Consider the following 22,162-nt stretch of genomic DNA (forward strand, 5'->3'; position numbering starts at 1 on the left):
TTAGCGTGCGCTATAGTGCTAAAAACGCTAGCGCACCTTCGTAAAAGGAGCCCTAAGTCTGTCCCCATACAATTTATGACAAAGACCATTTTTGTAGCAGCCCTCTGGACCAGCTCCATCTTATTTATATCTTTTTGAAGGTGGGGTCTCCAAAATTGCACACAATATTCCAAATGTGGCCTCACCAGAGACTCATTATCACCTCCCTTTTCCTACTGGCCTATCCTCTTCTTTTGCACCCGAGCATCCTTCTGGCTTTGACTGTTGCCTTTTCTACCTGTTTTGCCACCCTGAGATCATCAGACACAATCACCCCCAAGTCCCGCTCTTCTTCCACACACAAAAGTACAGTGCTTTTCCTCCTATACCGGGGGTCGGCAACCTGCGGCTCCAGAGCCGCATGCGGCTCTTTTCCACCTTTGCTGCGGCTCCGGTAGTGTGTCACGCAGGTATGCAGCTTACAAGTCTGGCGTCGCGGCGGGAAATAGCCATGCTGAGCAGTGAGCTCAGCACATACACAGATGAAAGCCTTGCTTGCTGATTGGTCCGGCGGCCCCGCCCCGCCATGCCGCCGGACCAATCAGCAAGCAAGGCTTTCATCTGTGTAGTGCTGAGCTCACTGCTCAGCATGGCTATTTCCCGCCGCGACGCTGGACTTGTAAGGTGCACGCCTGAAAAAGAAATCATCCTGGCCGGGGTCGGTGTCATGCTCCGGAGATCTACAGCCTTCCTATCTCCCTCTCCCTTCTACCTGCTTCCGGCCACATCTCCTGCTCCGCGGCTCTCTTCAGCAACTCAGCAGCAGCGATCGACACAAGCTTCTGACGTCGGGGCCTACCCTCTGCGAGTCCCGCTTGTTTCAACTTCCTTTTTCCACAAAGGCGGGACTCGTAGAGGGAAGGCCTCGATGTCGGCAGCTTGTCTTGATCACTGCTGCTGACGAGTTGCTGAAGAGAGCTGCGGAGCAGGGGGGTGTTGCCAGGTGCAGGTAGAAGGGAGAGAGCCAGATGCAGGACTCGTGGGTGAGGGAGGAGAAGAGAGAGGGGAGGGAAACAAAAGGAAATATTTCATACTGGGCTGGGCCGGAGTGGAGGGAGGGTGGAAAGATTCTAGCTACAGGGTGCAGTAACAAAGGAAAAGGGGGGAAAGCTGAAAATGGAGATAGTGACACAAAGAAGAAAAAGGGTAAGCAGGACCTACTGAATAAGGATAGAGATACAGAGGGGACATGAAGAGGAGGTGAAATAGAGACATAGAAGTAATGCTGAAAAAGTGTGTGGGGGAGATAAAGACATTGAAAGGGCAAATGGTGAACATGGCGTAAAGATAAGGACAGAGACAAATGAAGATTCTGAAAAAGTGGTGAGATAGGGATATAGGTGAGATGGACACAAAGAAGGGTGATGCTGGAAAATAGGTGGAATGGTAATTCTGACAGACACAGAAGGGAAATGCTGGATCAAGGAGAGATGGGGCTCAGGCTGGATGGAATGAGGAGAAATGCCTTGTTGGCCCGGAACTTCCTCTCCTACATCAGAATTGACGTCAGGGAGCGGAATGCTGGTCAGCGCAACACTTCTGCAGGGAAAGCTTGGGATGGCGGTGGCTTGGGGGCTGTTCCCCGATTGCGGTGGCAGCAAACCGAGTGGCTTGGGGGACGGCACGGAGACAGAAAGAAGGGGGAACAGGGAGACAGAAAGAAAAAGTTGGGGGAGAGAATGAGGTCTGGAGGAGAGGAAACATACAGGAGGCTGAAAGAAAGGAAGAAAGATTGGATGCACAGTCAGAAGAAGAAAGTGCAACCAGAGACTCATGAAATCACCAAATAGCAAAGGTAGGAAAAATGATTTTATTTTCAATTTAGTGATCCTGTATATAGCATTAAGATAAGAAACAATATATGCAGTGTTAGATTTGTTTTATAATGGTTTTGCGGCTCCAAGTTTTTTTTTCTTTTCGAAAACGGGTCCAAGTGGCTCTTTATGTCTTAAAGGTTGCAGACCCCTGTCCTATACTATACTGTTCTCTTGGATTTTTGCAGCCCAAGTGCATGACCCTGCATTTTTAGCATTAAATCTTAGTTGCCAATTTCTAGACCATTCTTCAAGTTTCGCCAGATCCCACCTCATGTTATCCACACCCGAATTACCTACATGAAAAATCAACTCTTATAGACTTTAAGACGAAGTTAAAGACATTTCTCTTTCTTGATGCATTTGAAACCTAACTGTCCTTTTTAGGACGACCCAGAACCTAGAAGGATTTTACCATCAGCACCCCTCCCTATCGTTTTTTTTCCTCACATGTTTTCTTTCTCCTTGCTTACTTTAGTTGCAGCCCTTCTTTCCCTTTTGTTCCCGTTTGTCGATGTTTTTATACGTCTCTGAAAGTTGTTGTTATTCCTGGTGATGTTTTGCCTTTTTAAACTGTATTTTAACGAACAAATGTTTTTAACGATTTTGTACACCGCCTAGAAGGTTTGATTAGGCGGTATAAGAAATTTTAAATAAACTTGAAACTTATCCACACCCTATTACAGAGCTTGCTACCATCCGCAAAAAAAGTCAAACTTTGCCAGTTCTTCTGCAATATCACTCACAAAGATGTTACATAGAGCTGGCCCAAGGACAGATCCCTGCGGCACTCCACTAACAACATCCTTATCCTCTGAGCAAACTCCATTTATAACTAACTACTCTTTGTCTCCTTCCAATTAACCAGCTTTTATTTATTTATTCAATTTTCTATACCGCTCTCCCAGGAGAGCCCAGAACGGTTTATATGAGTTTATTCAGGTACTCGAGCATTTTTCCCTGTCTGTCCTGGCAGGCTCACTATCTATCTTAATGTACCTGGGGCAATGGGGGATTAAGTGATTTGCCCAAGGTCATAAGGAGCAGCATGGGTTTGAACCCACAACCCTGGGGTGCTGAGGCTATAGACTAACCACTGCGCCACAGTTTGTCACTTTGGGGCTCATACCGCATGGATTCAGTTTATTTATCAATCGCCTATGCGGCACCATGTCAGAAGCTTTGCTAAAGTCCAAGTACACTACATCTAGCGCCCTTCCCATATCCAACTGTTTGGTCACCCAGTCGAAGAAATCAATCAGATTCCCAGCGTTAGCTTTTTGTAAAAATGTAAAGACCTATTTCATAAGTATGTCCAAAATATGATTTTTTTAACAAATGAAAATTTTTTTAATTCTTAACAGTATATTTTAATATCTTTTTATAACACTATGAATCTATACGATATAATTGGGATATAAGAGTCTGAATAGAACAGAGCAGAACATCTCTGCCTTTGTAACTCCTTTGCAGTCTAGCAACCTGTGGTAGGTAGCTTGTATTTTGCTGGCAGGAGTGCTGGTTATTTACACTATAAACCAGTCCAGGTCAGCTGGCAATCCTGGCGCAAATGTAAATAAACAGAAGGTATTTCTCTGTGCCCCCCTGCCTGAGAGGCGAGGCGTTCACACTTGGCCAGGCTGGTGTTTGTGGTTCTTTAGGGAAGTGTAGTTTAATGCGAGTCATTTATAGACATCTCTACGAATGTTCCCACGAGTCGGGTCACTTGACTCTTTCTAAATGAGGACAGCAGTCGGCAAGAAAATCCAAATATTTCTTTTTGCTTATTACTCATTATGCTAAATAAGATGTGTGCCTGCAGCCTGGTGGCAAGATAGTCTACTAGTTTAGGTTGTTTTTCAATAGGAGTGATGCTTTTAAATGTTTCAGGATGGATTGGGAATTTGGTGTAAATATTTGCCTTTCCAAACCTGAGCTCAAGGGAATTATGTTCAGATATATTAGGTATTTCCGTGCCCCAAAGAGATCACTGTGCAACTATTTATTTATTTTAGCATTTATATACCACTTATAGCCTAAGTGGTTTATATTCATGTACTCAAGCATTTTTCCATATCTGTCCTGGTGGGCTCAAACCCTACCTAATGTACCTGGGGCAAATGAAGGATTAAGTGACTTGCCCAGAGACACAAGGAGAAGCATGGGATTTGGACCCACAACCTCAGGGTGCTGAGGCTGTAGCTCTAATCATGGTGCCACACACTCCCCTAGGTACCTGAGGCAGTGGAAGGGGAGGTAGTGACTTTCTTGAGTCGCAAGGAGCAACAGTGTGAGAAGAAAGATTTGCACCTTATCTTCCCAGCCCTCTGCTCTAAAACACTAGGCTATTCCTGTAGAGAAACCAAGAACTCCCACTTAGCAGCCTTCCTGTCCATTGAAAGCAACAGATGCATTAATAAGACACCACCTCCCACTGCCACAGGACCAGTCTCATGAGAAGACCTGCAAAATCTCACAATCCAAGGGGGAGGCAGCTTGTCAGTACCATGGCTGGGGTCTCTCAGGGGTTAGAGCCAGGAAGTGGAGAGGGTGGGTCTGGGAGCAGGGCTGGACTAAGTGGGGCAGAGCTGGGAGCATTACTTAAAATCTCCCTCTTAAATTTTGGACTCTCCTTGGCCGCTCTGAACTAACAAAGTAGGGTTATATCATCTGTAGTCATTCCATAGAGTTCCCTACTGGCAAGTTGTCAGCCTGCTTGACTAGGTTTATGCAGAAAGACTGGCTACCAGATGAAGTTCAAGGCCACAAGTATGAAAGTAGTGGGAGGAGGGCAGGCACAGGTGAATCTATTCATTAACTTAGTCTCGGATGGTTTACCTGTCGCTGTGGAGTGGTGTAGTCAGAAAGAATTAATTAATGATTAATGAAGAGACATTCTTGATCCAGAACGTGCAACGAACCAAAGTAAACTAAAACTAAACTAAACTAAACCTTGGGTTTATATACCGCACCATCTCCACAGATGCAGAGCTCGGCACGGTTTACAGGAAGTAGGATGAGAGAGGAACTACAGTGGAGAGATTAAGAGTTAGGTGTAAAAGGGTGGGGGAAGGGGGAGAGGCCTAAGAGGGGGGAAGTGTTACAGTTTTGAGAATAGCCAGGTTTTTAGGTGTTTACGGAAAAGTTGGAGGGAGCTTGAGGTTCGGAGCGGGGAGATGAGGTTATTCCAGATCTCAGTGATTCTAAAGGGGAGGGATGAACCAAGTTTGCCTGCATGGGAGATACCTTTTGTGGAAGGGAAGGATAGTTTAAAAATTTGGGACGATCTGGAGGAGGTAGGGGTTGGGGAGTTCCAGGATAGAGGGATTACGGCAGGAAGGATGCCATGTAGGATCTTGTAGGCTAGGCACGCACATTTGAAGTGGATCCTGGGGATTACTGGGAGCCAATGGAGCTCAGACAGGAGTGGCGAGACGTGATCGAATTTGCCTTTCACAAAAATAAGCTTAGCTGCGGCGTTCTGAATTCGCTGAAGTCTGTGGAGGCTTTTCTTGGTTAGGCTGAGGTAGATAGAATTGCAATAGTCCAATCTGGAGAGGATGATGGATTGTACTAGGACTGCGAAGTGTTTTTGGTGAAAATAGGATCTGACTTTCCTTAGCATGTGAAGGCTAAAGAAGCATTTTTTTTACCAAGGATTGGAGATGGTCGTTGAAGGATAGAGAAGAGTCTAAGATGACACCCAGGACTTTGCTTGAGAACTCGAGCTGTAATGAGGAGCCGGAGGACAATGGGATGGAGGAGGGTAAATGGACTAATTTTGGGCCGAGCCAAAGGAGTTTTGTTTTGGACTCGTTCAGTTTCATTTGCATTGTGAATGCCCAGGATTGGAGGTTCGGTATGCATGAGGATATGTTCGTAGAGAGATTAGTGAGGTTCGAGTCGGTCTCAAGGAAGACGAGGATGTCATCAGCATAAGTGTAAAGAGTTTCAGGGGGGGATAGTTGGAGTAGTTTCAGGGAGGACATGTAAATGTTAAAGAGGATTGGGGAGAGGGGTGAACCTTGTGGGACACCACAAGTTGGGGTCCAGGGGGAGGATGAGGTGCCGCTCATGTTAACCATGTAAGAGCGGGAGCGCAAGAATTTGGAGAACCAATCAAGAACTATGGAGCTAATGCCTATCTCGGAGAGTTGGAAAATTAGAATGTTGTGGTGGACAACGTCAAAAGCTGCGGAGAGGTCGAATTGTAGGAGAACCGCAAACTTGTTATGAGAATGCAGTTGCTGAACCTTAGAGATTAGAGATTCGGTGCAGAAGTTGGATCTGAAGCCATATTGGTAAGGTAGGAGGATAGAGAATCTTTCCAAGTAGGAAGAGAGCTGGGTAGATATGATGGACTCAAGCAGCTTGGTGAGGAGAGGGATATTTGCTATTGGACGATAGCTGGATGGTATAGAGGGGTCTAGGTCAGCTTTTTTCAGTAAAGGGGTCAGTGCGATGTGTCCCATTTCAGTGGAGAATAGGCCTGATAATAGGGCAGAATTTATGAGTTTGGTAAGAGATGTGATGGCCTGTGTGGGGATTTTCTCAAATAGATAGCAAGGAAATGGGTCCAGGATGCAATTGCATGATTTTAATTTGAGGCAGAGTTTAAGGGTCTGAGAATCAGATATGAGCTCGAAGGCAGTCCAGGATCTGTCGGCAGGGATGGGGTTGAGAGCAGCTAGGGTGGGGTTGGGTTCGGGGGACATCAGAGAGTTGTAGGAGACTGCAGGCGGGAAGGAGCGCCTTAAGATAGAGATCTTATCATTGAAGAATTTTGCTAAGACCTCGGCTGAAGGAGATGAGGGAAGAAGGGTGGAGTCATTTTTAGTGGTTAGGGAGCGCCAAATGTTGAACAGTGTGCTATTCTGGTTGTTGGATTTGGAGATCTTGTCTCCATAGAAGTTCTTCCTTGCTTTTTTTAATATTGAGTTGTAGAGCTTGATATTGACTCTCCAGACCTGTCTGTCAGATGGGGATTTGGATTTTTTCCATTTTCGCTCTAAGGCTCGACATTTTTGTTTCAGGTCTCTGTGGAGTGGAAGGTACCAAGGGGCTTTATGGGAATAGGTGATGGATTTAGTGGTTTGGGGGGCGAGGGAGTGGTAGGTAGACTTTGAGAGGGCAATCCAGTTGTGCCAATTGTTTTCAGAGTCTGCAAGCTTGGGAATGGAGGGGAGGTGGTTGAGGAATTTGATCCAGAACAGATCGCTCGAGATTTTTTTCCGGAAGGTCCTCAGGAACCTTAAATGAGCCTTTTTTCAGGATATGCACAATGAATATTACATTACATTACATTACGTGATTTATATTCTGCCATTACCTTGCGGGTCAAGGCGGATTACAGAAGAGGATTTCTGGACATGTCCAGAGGTGTTACAGAGGTGTTACAGGTTGCTTCAGCGAATTGAAATGTTTCATACGGTGTTAGTCTTCATGGATTTCTTGAAAAGCAGGGTTTTTATTTCTTTTCTGAAAGTTTTGTAGTCTGGGGTCGCAATTAGTAGATTGGAGAGTTGGTGGTCTAGTTTTGCTGCCTGTGTGGCTAGAAGGCCATCGTGCAGTTTTTTTCCATTTGATGTCTCTGATTGGAGGGTATGTGAATGGTGTCTGGGTTCTCCTGTGTCTGGTTTTGGTAGTTTGGATTAGGCGGTTGTTCAAGTAGGCTGGACTATCATCATTTAGTGGAGGAGAGGAAGGGAGATATGATTATTGTACCCTGAAAATAAGACCTAGTGCATTTTTTTGGATCCAAAATGAATATAAGACAGTGTCTTATTATCGGGGAAACATAGTAGTAGTAGAAGTAAAACAACTTAAATTAACTTGTAGCTGTTGAGATATGATGGACAGTCATTGGAAATCAAGGCCAATGCCAGGCAGATGCATGTATCTCTTAAATGGCAAAGACAGATTTGGATGGGCAAGAAAGGATTTCAGCTGCAACTCCAGTAGTTCACCAGTAAGGTCGTTACCAGGTGGACTTCTATGGTCAGTAGTTGGAAAGTAAGGGCAGTGCTGGACAGACATCTACAGTTTGTGTCCCAAAAAATGGCAAAGGACAAGGGACACTGCACATCTGCCTAAAAAAACCTATAGAACTATTAAAAACATATACAGGCAGTATAGCAAGCCTTATAGAGCAGTGTTCTTCAACCATCGTTCCATGGACCAGTGCGGTCCAAGGAAATTTCCTGCCGGTCCACAGGGCCAGCACGTGCTTCAGACCCTAAACAGTGTTCTTCAACCGCCAGTCCACAGTGCGATCAATGTGGCATTATCTTCGAGCCAGCTCCATCTTTCTAACTGATTCAGTGCACAAAGCCACAGGCAGTGGCTCCTACAGGCATCCTGCGCCTGAACCGGAAGCCTTCTCTCTGACATTGCAACGTCAGAGAGAAGGCTTCCAGATGAGGCACTGGATGTGCAAGGTGCAATTAGTACTATTAAGGGGGCAGGGTCTGGGGTGGAGATTGGGTAGAGATGGGCGGGGTCTGGCCCACGTCTTAGCCCAGTGTTCTTCAACCGCCGGTCCATGGACTGATGCCGGTCCACAGAATAATTCTTTTATTTCTGCCGGTCCATAGGTGTAAAAAGGTTGAAAAACACCGTTATAGAGCATCTCTGATCCTTTCTGTATGGGACCCCAACATGGTCCTTGTTTCGGCTAGAAAGCTTTCTTCAAAGAAAGGATCAGAGACTCTCTACGAGGCTTACTATACTGCCCATATATGTTTTTAATAGTTCTATATATTTTCAATAAATTGGTTGTCCTTTAGGCTGATGTGCGGTGTCCCTTCTTCGCTGGCTCCTTTTACGCTACGGCAGCATTTTTAGCGCACGCTGCAGATTAGCGTGCGCAAACCCCTGCGCTACGTGGAAAAACTAACGCCAGCTCAATGGAGGCGTTAGCGTCTAGTGCGCTAAAACCACTAGCGCAGCTTAGTAAAAGGAGCCCTTAGTTTGCTTTGCATTGATATGCATGGGGTTGGGTGTTCCTTTTTTGGTGTGTGATATAAAAGATAGATCAAGATCAGGTATGCTTATTTTATATTACATTTATGTCATATGATATGAGTGTGGGTGTTGTGCATCTCAGCAGGGCAGGGGAAGACATCTTTATTTCTATTTATTAACTGCCTTTTTCATGACTAGATTCACATAAAGTGGTTTACAATACATTGAATAATAATCAGGTACTCTTTAAGTATCTACTATAATAAAACGTTAAGTGCGCATGCGCACTCCTACCTGTGTGTTCCATGATCCGTATGTTCGTGGCAGGTATGTGCGCCTAAGGTTCTGTTTTCCGGTAACGCAGTTCGTCGTCGTCGCCCCCCCCCCGCCGCACCTGAACCCCCGTTGGCCTTCCAACCCGACCGTCCCACCGCGAGACGACCATAAACTTCACACCTCCAGCAGCGTCCGCAGCACTCCAAAAATGCTGCCTTGTGGCCCTCAACTGCCCCGATTTCCTCTGCTGTGTCCCTGATGAAGGACACAGGACGGAGACAATGGGGCACTAAGGACACAGGACGGAGGCACTGGGGTAATAAGGACATGGGAAGGAGACACTGGGGGCTCTATGGACACAGGACGGAGGCACTGGGGGCACTAAGGACATAGGAAGGGGTTCCAAGGACATGGGAAGGAGGCACTAAGGACATAGGAGGGGGCAATAAGGACATAAGAAGGGGCACTGAGGGCACTAAGGACATAGGAGGCACTGAGGGCACTAAGGACATAGGAAGGGGCACTAAGGACATAGGAAGGAGGCACTGAGAGCACTAAGGACATAGGATGGGACACTAAGGACATAGGAAGGGGGCCACAGAGAGACAGACAGGCATGGCGCAACAGAGAAATACAGGCAAGCAGGGGGCCAGGGAGACAGAGACAAAAAGAAAAACAGGGGGCCAGAGAGAGACACAGACAGAAAGAATGACAGACAGCGTCCAAGAAGAGAGAGAGAGAGACAAAAAAAAAAAACAACAGACAGACATCTACTCTAGCACCCATTAATGTAACGGGCTTAAACACTAGTTTCTTATATGATACATTGAAATTAGCAAGTAAACTGTTAGCAGTTTTGTTACTAGCTGTGGCTATAATAATAAAACCGCTCTTCAGACTACTGGCCTGCAGTTGTGTGACAAGATTGCATCATACAGAACTGCTCCTATGTGGTTTGACTGGGTGGTGAACCTTCACAGAGTGACAGGTGCAGCTCTGGCTGCATTTTCAGGCAGTTTGAATGGAGTAGGTGGCTTTTTATCTGCCATCATTCACTCTGCACCTAATTTGTATATTCTGAAAACCAGACCCATGTGTTGCTGAGAATTGGGCTTTGACTTTATTACTGATAGTCAGGTAATTAATTTGTACTATATGTTTTTAGTGTACCAGCTTAGTTATTCTCCCTTTCCCTTCCTTCTCCCTTCCTCTCCCTCTTACCTATCCACCTCCTCTCTCTCCCTCCTCTTTCTCTCCCCTCTTACTTCTTTACAGTCGCCTTGAGCCTGTATAGGTATGAGCGATGCACAAATAGAAGATTAGATTAGATTCTTACCTTTCGTGCACCTAGTGATCCATGGAACTGTTTAAATATCTTTTAATATTTTTTCACATTTCTGCAATCTCTCCCCCCCCCTTCTTTTTCACTTTGACTGTTTAGTGAAGGAAGCAATCTGACTCCTGCCCATCACTACCCTGACTTCCGGTTCAAGACCTATGCTCCACTGGCATTCCGCTATTTCAGAGAACTTTTCGGCATCAAACCGGATGACTACCTGGTAAGAACATGTCATTTTCCCACAGGGATAATTGTAAGGCATGGCACCATAGTGCCAAAGGACTGTTGTATTTCTATGGGAGTTCTCAAGGGTTCTAAATGCTTGGGGGGGAGAGTTAGATGATAAATTAACATATACTTTCCTTTTGGCAATGCTTATAATTTTTAAGATTTTAATTGGCAGCCCATGAAATCTGCCACATTAATAGGTGCTTTAATGGCTACCATGTTGCTGCTGAGTGTAGTAATTATTTTCACAGAGTAGTTTAATTGGATGGAAATGCCTCTCTGAATGTTGCTGATTGAATTCTAATTGAGCTCTTGCACGTTTTAATTGCTTTGTCTGTGCAGTTCATCTCCTGTTTTCAGGCATGGTTTGAAAACTTAGAGAAAACTTATTTGCTTTGGTTTCAAGCAGCGTTTTTCTTACGAATCTCCACATATCAGCTTTTCCACGTATCTACTACCATAGGACTTTCATGGACCCTTGAAGAAGAAGACTATCTTGTCGAAAGCAGACCGTGTTGGGTCCTACGCTTTCAGCGGACTAGGTCCTTTAGGTTTTTTTATGTGGATCATTTTATTTTTATGTGGATTGCCTTATTGTACTTTTGGAACTTTGACATTTTTAATAAAGTCCATTTCAGGAACATCGTCACTCCACAGTGTTCTTTTTGTTTCTCTTGAAATTTTTCTCTGTGGATATCCTGGGGTCAATTTTCTTTGGTTTTGTATGGTTTGAAAACTTTCCAGCTTTGACCTGGGAATACAGTACAGAGAAGGTTTAATCAAACAAGATGAAGCTACTGTAAGAAATGCTTTACAAGTGGTTTTAATTGTGATCCTCATTGGAATTTCAAATATTTTTATTGAAAATTTTAAACAAGTGGAACATAACATATAGAACAAACATGGTAGCTGCCAGTGTTCGAGAACATAAATGGACAAATAAGGTTTTCAAATAGTAAACATGTAATAAGAATTCTGTAATCACACAGGCCAACTCCAAAGGAGTCGGAAGAAAAATTGGATAGAGGATGTGTGCTAGATGTGCTGTATTTAGATTTTAGCAAAGTCTTTGACAGTGTTCCACAGAGGCGTCTAATAAATAAACTGAGTGCCCTTGGTATGGGGCCACAAAGTGAAGGACTGGATCAGGAACTGGTTGAGTAGAAGGCGACAGAGGGTAGTGGTCAATGGAGATTTCGCTCTGAGGAAAGGGATGTTACCAGTGGTGTGTCTCAAGGTTTGGTTCTTGGACCTGTTCTTTTAACATTTTTGTAAGCGATATTGCCAAAGGGCTGTCTGGTAAGATTTGCCTTTTTGTGGATGATACCAAAATTTGCAATAGAATAGACACCCTTGATGATGTAGATAACATGAGGAAGGTTCTGGTGAAGCTTGAGGAATGGTCTTAAATTTGGCAGCTAAGATTTAATGCTAAGAAATGTAAGGTCATGCATTTGGGCTGCTAAAACCTGAGGGAACAGTACAGTTTAGGGGGTGAAGATCTTTTGTGCATGAAAGAGGTGCGGGACTTGGGTATGTGATGATCTTAAGGTGGCTAAACAGGTTAAAAAGGTGATGGCAAAAGCTAGAACAATGCTAGGGTGCATAGGGAGAATGGCCAGTAGGAAAAAGAAGATATCGATGCCCGTGTTTAAGACTCTGATGAGACCTCATTAGAATATTGTGTACAATTCTGGAGACTGCACTTTCAAAAAGATATAAACAGGATGGAGTTGGTCCAGAGGATAGCTACTAAAATGGTTGGTGGTGTATGGGAACAGACTTAAAGATCTCAGTCTGTATACTTTTGAGGAAAGGCGGGAGAAGGGAGATATGATAAAGGTTTAAATATCTACATCACCTAAATATACATGAGGTGAGTCCCTTTCAAATGAAAGGAAACGCCAGAGTGAGAGGGCATAGGATGAAGTTAAGAAGTGATAGACTCAGGAGTAATATATGGAAATAATTTTTTACATAAGAAGTGATAATGCATGAAATAGTTTCCTGGTAGAGGTGGTGGAGACAAAGACTATGTCTGAATTCAAGGAAGCATGGGACACACATGTGAGAGGAAGAAGAGGGGATAGTGGATGCTGCAGATGGGAAAAATGAATGGGACTTTATCTGCCATTATATTTCTATATTTCTCTGTTTCCATGAATGAAATTCCAGAAGAACTGAGTTGGGTTTTTTTTTTTTTTTAATATAAGGATTCATTCTGTTGCTTCGACCAGAGTGTAAATGGTTTTGTTTCCCCAGTAGAATCAGATAGCAGTACCTTAGGTCAATTGGATTCTCAGACTCAGCTGAAAGGCCATGAAGGCGCCATCGTCATCTCACAACTCAAACTGTGCACTTGGATCACAGCTCTTTAGTAGTGTGGCACCCCTTAGTGGCATTGTTAATGGCCCTTATGACTGATATACTAACTAAAGTAGATTATCAGCATCCACTTATATTCAGCGCTGGAACAAAAATTGTTCAAATAAGGCCTCAATAAGGTTCAAATAAGGTTCAAATAATTGTTCAAAAATTGTTCAAATAAGGCCTAGTATTAATTAAACGTTGCTGCCATCCCCTGCTTAGTCCCTGAGTGACGCCACTTGTGATGGAAACCCAGGAATGGAATTCAGAAATATTTGGTGGGTGCTAAAGATTTGAGGGGAGGGCCAGTGATTGACTTAGGCCTTGGGGGGGAGGGGCAAGTGGATGGACTTAGGGATTGTTTTTACTGGCATAGCCTTATTGCAGATGGTTGGGTGGCTGAGTTGGTACCAGTATGTTCCAATTCCGTAGGGAACAGTATTGGTGCTGGTAGGGACCGTAGTGCCTCAGTACTGCCCAGGAAAGCTATAGTGACCTATAAGGCTCATTTATTCTCTGGATTATTATGGAGCTTGGTGGCAGAAAATAGTGAATAGGCATGAGTGTTGGACTGAGGACTGAATATGGCTATCTATCCAGGACAGTAGAGAAACAAGCTGTCAGGAAAAGCAGTGATGTCTTGTAAGATTGATCATCTCCTGCTGAGCGATATAGCCCTGCAGTGGACAGAGATAACTGGACAAACTCCTTGGGCCAATTGGTTTTTTTGAGCTGTCAACCACTGTATTACCCTAGCTTCAGTGTGACCTTTAACCAAGCTGGACTGCTAGGACTCTGGAAGAACAGGTCTGCTTATGTCTATTTCTTCCACACTTGTTCTTACCCCCTTCCTCCCCCCTCTGTTTTCTTTGTTCCTACTGTCCTGTGAAAGGAAATGATGATAGGCCATGTGCAGGGAAGATTTTACTTGTCTGCTGTTCTTTTGTGCATATGAGTACAGTTCCTTTTTCTGTTTTCCTGCAGCCTTTGTCAGAGGTCATGTTGAAAATTAAGCTTGCCCATCTACAAACTTGTTTGGGCCTGGGGCTCATGAATGTACAGAGATTAGCCATGGAAAGATGAAGGAGGAACTCGGGCGTTTCCTCATAAGACCATAAGAGTTGCCATACTGGGACAGACTGATGTCCATCAAGCACAGTATCTTGTTTCCAACAGTAGTCAATCCAGGTCGCAAGTACCTGGCAAGATCCCAGAAGAGTAAACTAGATTTTATGCTGCGTATTCTAAAAATAAGTAGTAGATTTCCCCAAGTCCATCTTAATAATAGGTTATGGATTTTTAGGAAATTAGCCAACCCTTTTTTTAAATCCTGCTAAGCTAACTGCTTTCACTACCTTCTCTGACAATGAATTCCAGAGTTTAATTACACATTGAGTGAAGAAATATTTCCTCTGGTTTGTTTTAAATCTACTACATAGTAACTTCATTGTGTGCCCTTTAGTCCTAATATTTTTGGTAAGAGTAAACAAGCGATTCACTTCTACCCGTTCACCTCCACTCAGTATTTTATAGACTTATATATTTCCTCTCAGCCGCCTTTTCCCCATGCTGAAGAACCCTAGCCCCTTTAGCCTTTCCCCATAATAAAGCATTCCTATCCTTTTTATCACTTTTGTCTCCCTTCTCTGTATCTTTTCTAGTTCTGCTATATTTATTTTTGAAATGCAGTGATCAGAAATGCACATAATATTGCCCTTCTTCCACTGTCACTACCTCCAAAGATACATATCAGTACGGTTACCATATTTGTGGATACAAAAAATGAGGACACATAACCCTGCCCACACTCCATCCACACTCCACCTATTTCCTTTGTTCCCTTCCATCCTCTTTACCTTTTAGTGCTTGTCTCTCTCCCTTCCACCAACCCTCCTCCCCATGGGTGATTCTCTCTTTCTCTCTCCTTCCATACCCCCTCTCCTGTCTTTCTTTCTCCATTCAACCTTTTCTCCTGCTGTTACTTTCACTCTCCAGCTAACCAGCATTACCCTACTCCATGCTCTTTTCTCCAGCCCCCTCCCTCCTCCGACACTGCTTTCCCGCACAACCTCTCTAGCTCTCAACTCCCCCACCTACCCCCTCTCTGGGTCAGGCTACTGTAATTTAATCTTTGGGCAGTTGGCAGCAGCATCGAGGTGAGCCTGCTGCTGCCTGCCTGCCCCAGAAGCTACCTTTCTGCAGCGACTTCCTGTTCCTGCTTAGGTAGGACCTGCAGAGAGGCGGCTTCCAGGACAGGTGTGTAGCAGCTGGCATACCTCGTTGCTTCTGCCAGCTGCCCAAAGATTAAATTACAGCAGCCGGGCCCGGTGAGAAGGTAGGTGGGGGAGTCGGGAGAGCCAGCCAGCCAGATTTCTCCCATTTTTTAAAAACCATTACGTATGTAAATGGTTAGCATAATGGCATATTCTATATGTACCATATTCTATGCCTATATTATTTGTGCAGATATATTGATTATAAAAGGGATTTTTATGGTTTAGTTCCTTAGATTGTATACCAACTAATAGGAACTGGTCAGTGTTATGCACTGTTTCTAATTCAAAGATTGAACTAATACTTAAGCGACTTTTCAAAACAAAACTTATTTGCTGACATATCTTTATTTGGGTGACGGGACAAAAGCACGCGAGGACAAAGGCACACTGACAAACGAGCGCCAACAATTCAGCGCAAGACTTCATCTCACCGCAGGAAAACCTTTTAAAGGGCTCTGACGGGGTGTGGGGGTGGGAACCCCCCACTCTACTTAATAGGGACCACGCTGCCATGTTGGGGGAATGTGGGGGGTGTAACCCCCCACATTATACTGAAAATTTAACTTTTTCCCTAAAAAATAGGTAAAAAGTTAAGTTTCCAGTATAATGTGGGGTTACAACCCCCCAATCCCCCCACCCAACGCCAGCGCGATCACTTTTAAGTAAAGTGGGGTGGTTCCCCACCAACACCCCCCATCGTAGCCCTTTAAAAGAAAGGTTTTCCTGCGGCGCGATGAAGTATTGCGCTGAATTGTCGGCGCTCATTTGTCAGTGCGCCTTTGTCTCGCGTGCTTAAGACTAAGAACCCTTTATTTGTGATTAATTGGCTGGTTTGTTTGGTAAATTCCATTTTAAATCAGGAGTGGTTTTCTCCTGTTTTGGAGCAAATTGTACTTACTCCAATTATGAAGAGTGCAAGTATGGATTTGTCACAAACATCTAGTTTCGGACTAGTTACACTTATACCTTTTCTAATCTAATAACAGTCTATCTCTTTGATAAATTTATCTGACTCCTTCCTACCTTGCTATATCATTGCTGTATCTCTGACATTTTTCCAGTTATACCTAACCTCTTTCGACTCACTAATGTAATTGAAATTTGTTACCAATGTACTTGACAATATTCTCTGTAACATCACTGTAAATGTACAGTCTCTTCCTATGTAAACCGCTCTGAACTGCTTGTGGTATTGCGGTATACAAATAAAAGTTATTATTATTATTAAAGTCCTCCACCCAAAACATATGCATCATATGTGCCTTCAGATCTTCCTTAAGCCATCCTTGGCCTGTCTAGGTAGGAGCAATCTATCACTCCTGACCCTGTCAGCACTGGGTTCAAACTGGCATCTGTGACCTGTAGCAATAGTCCTGCAGTACGACCACTAGAGATTAGACTGGTATTGAATTTTTACTACCTTTTCAATTGAGCATTTTATTACTGATTCAAATCTCTTGCTGTCTTCTCAACCTAGTTTCAGAAACTTCTATAGTACGGAAATGTTGTCGATTGACTTGGTATCATGAGTGAAAACAGAGCTAAGTAAAGATGATCAAATGCTGCTGCTCCAGTTTGATGTTTTGCAGCGTTTGATACTGTTAATCATGATCTTCTGCTGTGTAGGTTGTCATAGATGGATATTTCTGGTGTGGTTTTGTGGTAGTTTGAGGGATTTTTAAGAAATAGGTGATACACTGTAAATTGTTGAAAGAAAGGACTTTATCTGAGCATTGGATACTTTCATGTAGTGTACCACAAGGCTCTCCTATTTTCTTCTTATTATATAATATTTACATGTATATGCTAATGATACAATATATTCTTGCTAATTCTTGTCAATCCAACTACGGTCCTGTTTATTTCTAGATTGTAAAAGGTTGTTGAACAAGTTGGACAATGGTCTTTGGCTTATTGACTTAAGCTTAAAACAGAAAACACAATTAGAGTACTATGGTTTGGTTTACAGAAAGAACATAATTTATTCATTTATTTTTAAATTTATATTCTGCATATACTATTCGGATTACAATAATACACCCAAGCACGAAGGACTGGAGATCCTTAGAACTCGTAAATGTAAAATACACTACTCTCCATCAGTACTAAAGATACCGTACCTGGCATATCAAAACATTATCAGTTAAGTGAAGGAAAAAAGCCTCAGATAGGTTCAAGTGAACCTCCCAAGAGCACACTATGAAGTGAGCTGAAACACTATAGCTCTACTTCAAGCCACCAATATTCAGCATAAAAAAATCTTCAAATATTCTTTAAAAAAAACATGTTTGAAAATCATACACACTGTTTATATAACTTAGTTAGTATTGCATAAAATTTGCTTATCTGAAAAGACATCAGGGTCCTGCAACAGTGGCCATCATTTCACAGCCGTTATACCGCTGCTTCAGGGCATAAGATCCACTGTAAGACATTTTCTGTCAGAATGTGCCAACTCCAAAAGAAAAAGGAGAAAACCCAAACAGTGCCAATGTATAACTGGCGCAAACCACGCTCTCATATAGCAATGCAGAGTAACATGGCGCCACAGCATTTGTCTGCAGTTCAGAATCAAAGCCGATAGGCTAGACCAAACTGGAAACCAGCCAATCAGCATACAAAAGCAGGCTAATGTCCACCAATCATAGCTGCACTTTTCAAATGAGTCTCTCAGGTCCAAAAGGGAGTCTATATTCAGAATAGCAAATCGTAATAGAAATAATACCGATCAATGGCAAGATTTAAACCATGTAGATGCAGTGTTTATTTGGAAAATCCAACGTTGTTCCCTCCTCTGAAGAATGATCAAAACTGGCACATGGTTCAACTCTAAACATTTCTATTCATCAAAACAATTCTGGTATTGTCTTTTTAGAGCACTATGGTACTCATTCATACGAATATGAAATTTTCTAGACGTATGCCCTATATACAGTATCTTACAGGGACAAATAATACAGTATACAACATACTCCGTTTCACAATATGTATCATATTGCAAGACATATCTAGTTTGATCCATGGGGTTTTGAAATTCAGTCACTTAATGTGATGTAGCAAGTCTTATAATGACCACAGGGAATATGACCTTTTACTGTAGGAGCATCATCTGCCATAGTTAAGGGTTGCTCGACTTAAATGTTTCTTCAAATTAGGACCCCCCTCTTATAGGCAATCTGTAACCTGTAGTAGAGACACTAAGGACCGGATTCTATAAACTGTGCAGTCATCATCGTCCACCTAAAAAATGACCGCTGATTGCATGTCAGTCACGCAATGGTGCCATTTATAGAATCGTGACTTCGTGAAAGGTAGGTGCGGCCAGGGTTTTAAAGGCCTGCATTTCCGGTGCCTGCCTTTCAAGTGAATCGTGGCTACAGAGGCATTGTGATGCCTAACGACACTTCTAGTGTTAGCCACGCCTACAGTGGCATTAGGCGTCGTAAAGTGCCTCCATAGCTGCAATGAAGGTGCTGTTTTTCTAGGCACCAGTAGGTGCTTCCATTTAAAAAAATAAAACAAAACAACCAACAATTTTAATTATATTTAAATGGCTTTTTCCACTTAAATTAGGGACCGATAGGGCACCTACCGCATCTAACCTAAGGTGCTGTTTATAGAAGGTGGTCCTAAGTGCCAGTGTGTACATATAATATGCGCAATCTGCTGTGCCCTCATGTCCTTCTCTTCCACATGATCTTTCTTTTGCTGACAAAGAAGATTCCCATTGGTAAACAGTGCTCTCTTATATGCCTTCCTGATTGTAGTTGATAGATATCCTCTCTCAGTCTCTCACTTAACTCCTTAGATTGCTTTTTGAACTCTTCCACTGATGAGCAAATTCTACACTACTGAAAAAATTGAGAGGCGGGCAAGCTGCTTTTTAAATGTGTAGGATGAAAACTACTGAAATGCAAGGAAGTATTTCTATCAGTCTCTTTCCTAAATACAGTGGTACCTCGGTTTACGAGTGCACCGGTTTGCGAGTGTTTTGCAAGACGAGCAAAACATTCGCAAAATCGGCGCCTTGGAAACCGAGCATGGCTCGATTTACGAGCGCCTCCCCCTCCCCCCCCCCCCCCCCCCCGCGATCCGGCACCCTCCAATCTAATCTGTTGTCTCCAATCTATTCTCATGCCAGACCACTCTTACATCCAAAAAGGAGATGGCTGTTTTGCTGCATGTCATTTCAAATTTAACTTTAGGGTGGCACTGATTCAGCCCCTAAATGCATTCATCAAATTTATCTTTAGCACCACCCCAAAAAAATAAAATTTCATCAATATACCATACCCACTGCAGAATTTGTTGCCAAAATGGAGAACAACAAATCCATTGATCTTCAAAATATGACAGAAGAAGATTCAAAAAGGAAAAAAGAAGACAAAGACTCGCCTCAAAAATAAATAAGGGCGCAAAACAAAAGAGGCAATGGAGAGGTCTAAACCACCAAAAGAACAATTACATTTATTATAATCAAGTCCATAAATTAAAATATGTCCAGTGAAATCCAAATACAGATCTTTCTGATGAAGTTCCGACTAGGATCCCAGTTTCGGCTATGCCTTCCTCGTGGGACTAACAAGTAACTAGAGGAATATAAAAACTATACATTGAGACTGAAACATTAAAAAAAAAAAAAAACAACTTACAAGACTATTCCCTTCTTCTATTAAACTACACTAGCAGTTTATAACGCAGAGAGCCGTGTTGAATGGCCCACGCTGCTCCCGGCGCTCAAAGGAACTCTATGAGCGTCGGGAGCAGTGCGGGCCATTCAGCACGGCTCTCTGCACTACAAACTGCTAGCGCAGTTTCGTAGAAGAGGGGGTAAATGAAATAAGCAATGAATAAATAATAAAATAAATTATAGAGCACATTACAAAGATTAAGGGCTCCTTTTACTAAGGTGTGCTAGCGTTTTTAGTGCACGCAGCAGATTAGCGAGCGCTAACCCCGCGCTACGCGGCTAGAACTAACGCCAGCTCAATGCTGGCGTTAGCGTCTAGCACACACAGCATTGTAGCGCATGCTATTCTGCGCGTTAAAGCCCTAACACAGCGTAGTAAAAGGAGCCCTAAATATATAAAGATCTCATGACCACAAATATAAGATCCTCAATAATAATAATATAACTAGATCAATATTATATTAAAAAAAGCAGAAAGTATAAGGTATTCAGTGTGAAATAAATCACCAATGTGCAAAATGTATAAACAAAAAGATGAAATGTATATAACCTGAAATGACTAGGGGTTGATCTGCATAACTATTAAACTATACATCCATCTGAATATAGTGAGAGAGCAAAGGCATTACAGCACAAGCAACCATATTGCTAGAAAGAGATCGTAATTCCAGTATGACGAAAGATCAATTACATTTCAGCACAGGCCACCGAAGGCACCATAGCAGCTCCCATGGCTACATGGCTGTTGGTAATAGCATCTATTGTACATTTTTAAAAAAAATATATTTTTCATGACTATCTCAGCCAATTTTGATTTTAAAAAAAGAGGTAGGAATCCTAGAGGAATCTTCTCTGGTCCAAATAATAAGAAAGAATGTCCAGAGCTTCTTGCTGAGAGATAATAGTATATATCGATTTTAAGTCAAGCGTGATCAATCAAATCTCCTGATTCTGGGTAAACATAATGTTTCCAAGTTTACCCCACAAATCTGTAGTGTCACAAATGTAATAAAAAGTTTTGTAAACCGTTGGTCGCAAAAAAATGATCCACAAATCTGGAAAGATGCTCCAAGAGCGATCCACACCGTGAAATAATAGGTCTACCAGGCTTCTTTGTACAACATTGTATTCTCTACCATCATTGTTTTGATGAACTGAAATGTTTAGTGTTGGACCATATGCCAGTTTTCATCAGAGGTGGGTATAGGAGATTGATTCTTCAGAGGAGGGAACAACGTTGGATTTTCCAACTAAACACTGCGCATCTGCATGGTTTAAGTCTTGCCACTGATTGGTATTATTTCTATTAAGATTTGCTACTCTGAATATAGACTCCCTTATGGACCTGGATGACTCATTTATAAAGTGCAGCTATGATTGGTGGACATTACCCTGCTTTTGTATGCTGATGGGCTGGTTTCCAGTTTGGGCTCTAGCTTATCGGCTTTGATTCTGGACTGCAGACAAATGCTGTGGCGCCATATTACTCTGCATGGCTAAGTGAGAGCGTGGTTTGCGCCTGGTATACATGGTCACTGTTTGTTTTTTTCCTTTTGGAGTTGGCACATTCTGACAGAAAATTTTGTTTTACAGTGGATCTTACGCCCTGAAGCAGCGATATAGCAGCCGCAAAATGATGGCTACCATCGGGGGTTCCTGGTATCTTTTCAAGATAAGCAATTATATGCAATACTAACATTTGACGTTGTATAAACAGGCTGTGTGATTTTGGAACACGTTATGTTTAAAAAATATTTGAAAATTTGTGTGAAGGGTTTTTTTTAATGCTGATTGGTGGCTTGAAGTAGAGCTGTGGAGGGGCATAATCAAAAGGGATGTCTAAGTCCGTTTACGTCCATTTCGCAAGTCGTCCAAAGTCAAAAAGAGCCTAAGTCCCATTTTCAAAAGAGACGTCCAACGTCTTTTGACTTTCGAAAATCGTCCAATTATATGTCCTGAAGATCTGATCATCCAAGCCGCTAAGACGTCGATCTTTAAAGCACATTTTCATCCAACTATCTGTCCAAGTCCAAAACGTCTAGAACAGGGGTGTCCAACCTGCAGCCCAAGGGCCGCATGCAGCCCCGTGAAGTATTTTGTGCGGCCCAGTCGAGGGCAAAGCAGTGTTTTCCTCTGCTGCCCCCGGATGTTTACCTACTTACCGGCTCCC

The 22,162-nt window shown here is 43.0% G+C and overlaps 1 protein-coding gene across 7 annotated transcripts in view; it reads left to right on the top strand.

Annotated features, from left to right (window-relative positions):
* Nucleotides 1-22,162, top strand: part of PIP5K1B (phosphatidylinositol-4-phosphate 5-kinase type 1 beta) — a 257,847-nt gene that overhangs the window by 191,574 nt on the left and 44,111 nt on the right. For all 7 annotated transcript variants that reach the window (XM_033924953.1, XM_033924911.1, XM_033924930.1 and 4 more), the window contains one exon: nt 10,534-10,651. In XM_033924953.1, coding sequence (XP_033780844.1) covers nt 10,534-10,651 — 118 coding nt within the window. The remainder of the gene's footprint in view (nt 1-10,533; nt 10,652-22,162) is intronic.

This window comes from Geotrypetes seraphini, chromosome 1 (genome assembly GCF_902459505.1).
Source record: "Geotrypetes seraphini chromosome 1, aGeoSer1.1, whole genome shotgun sequence".
Lineage (NCBI taxonomy): Eukaryota > Metazoa > Chordata > Amphibia > Gymnophiona > Dermophiidae > Geotrypetes > Geotrypetes seraphini.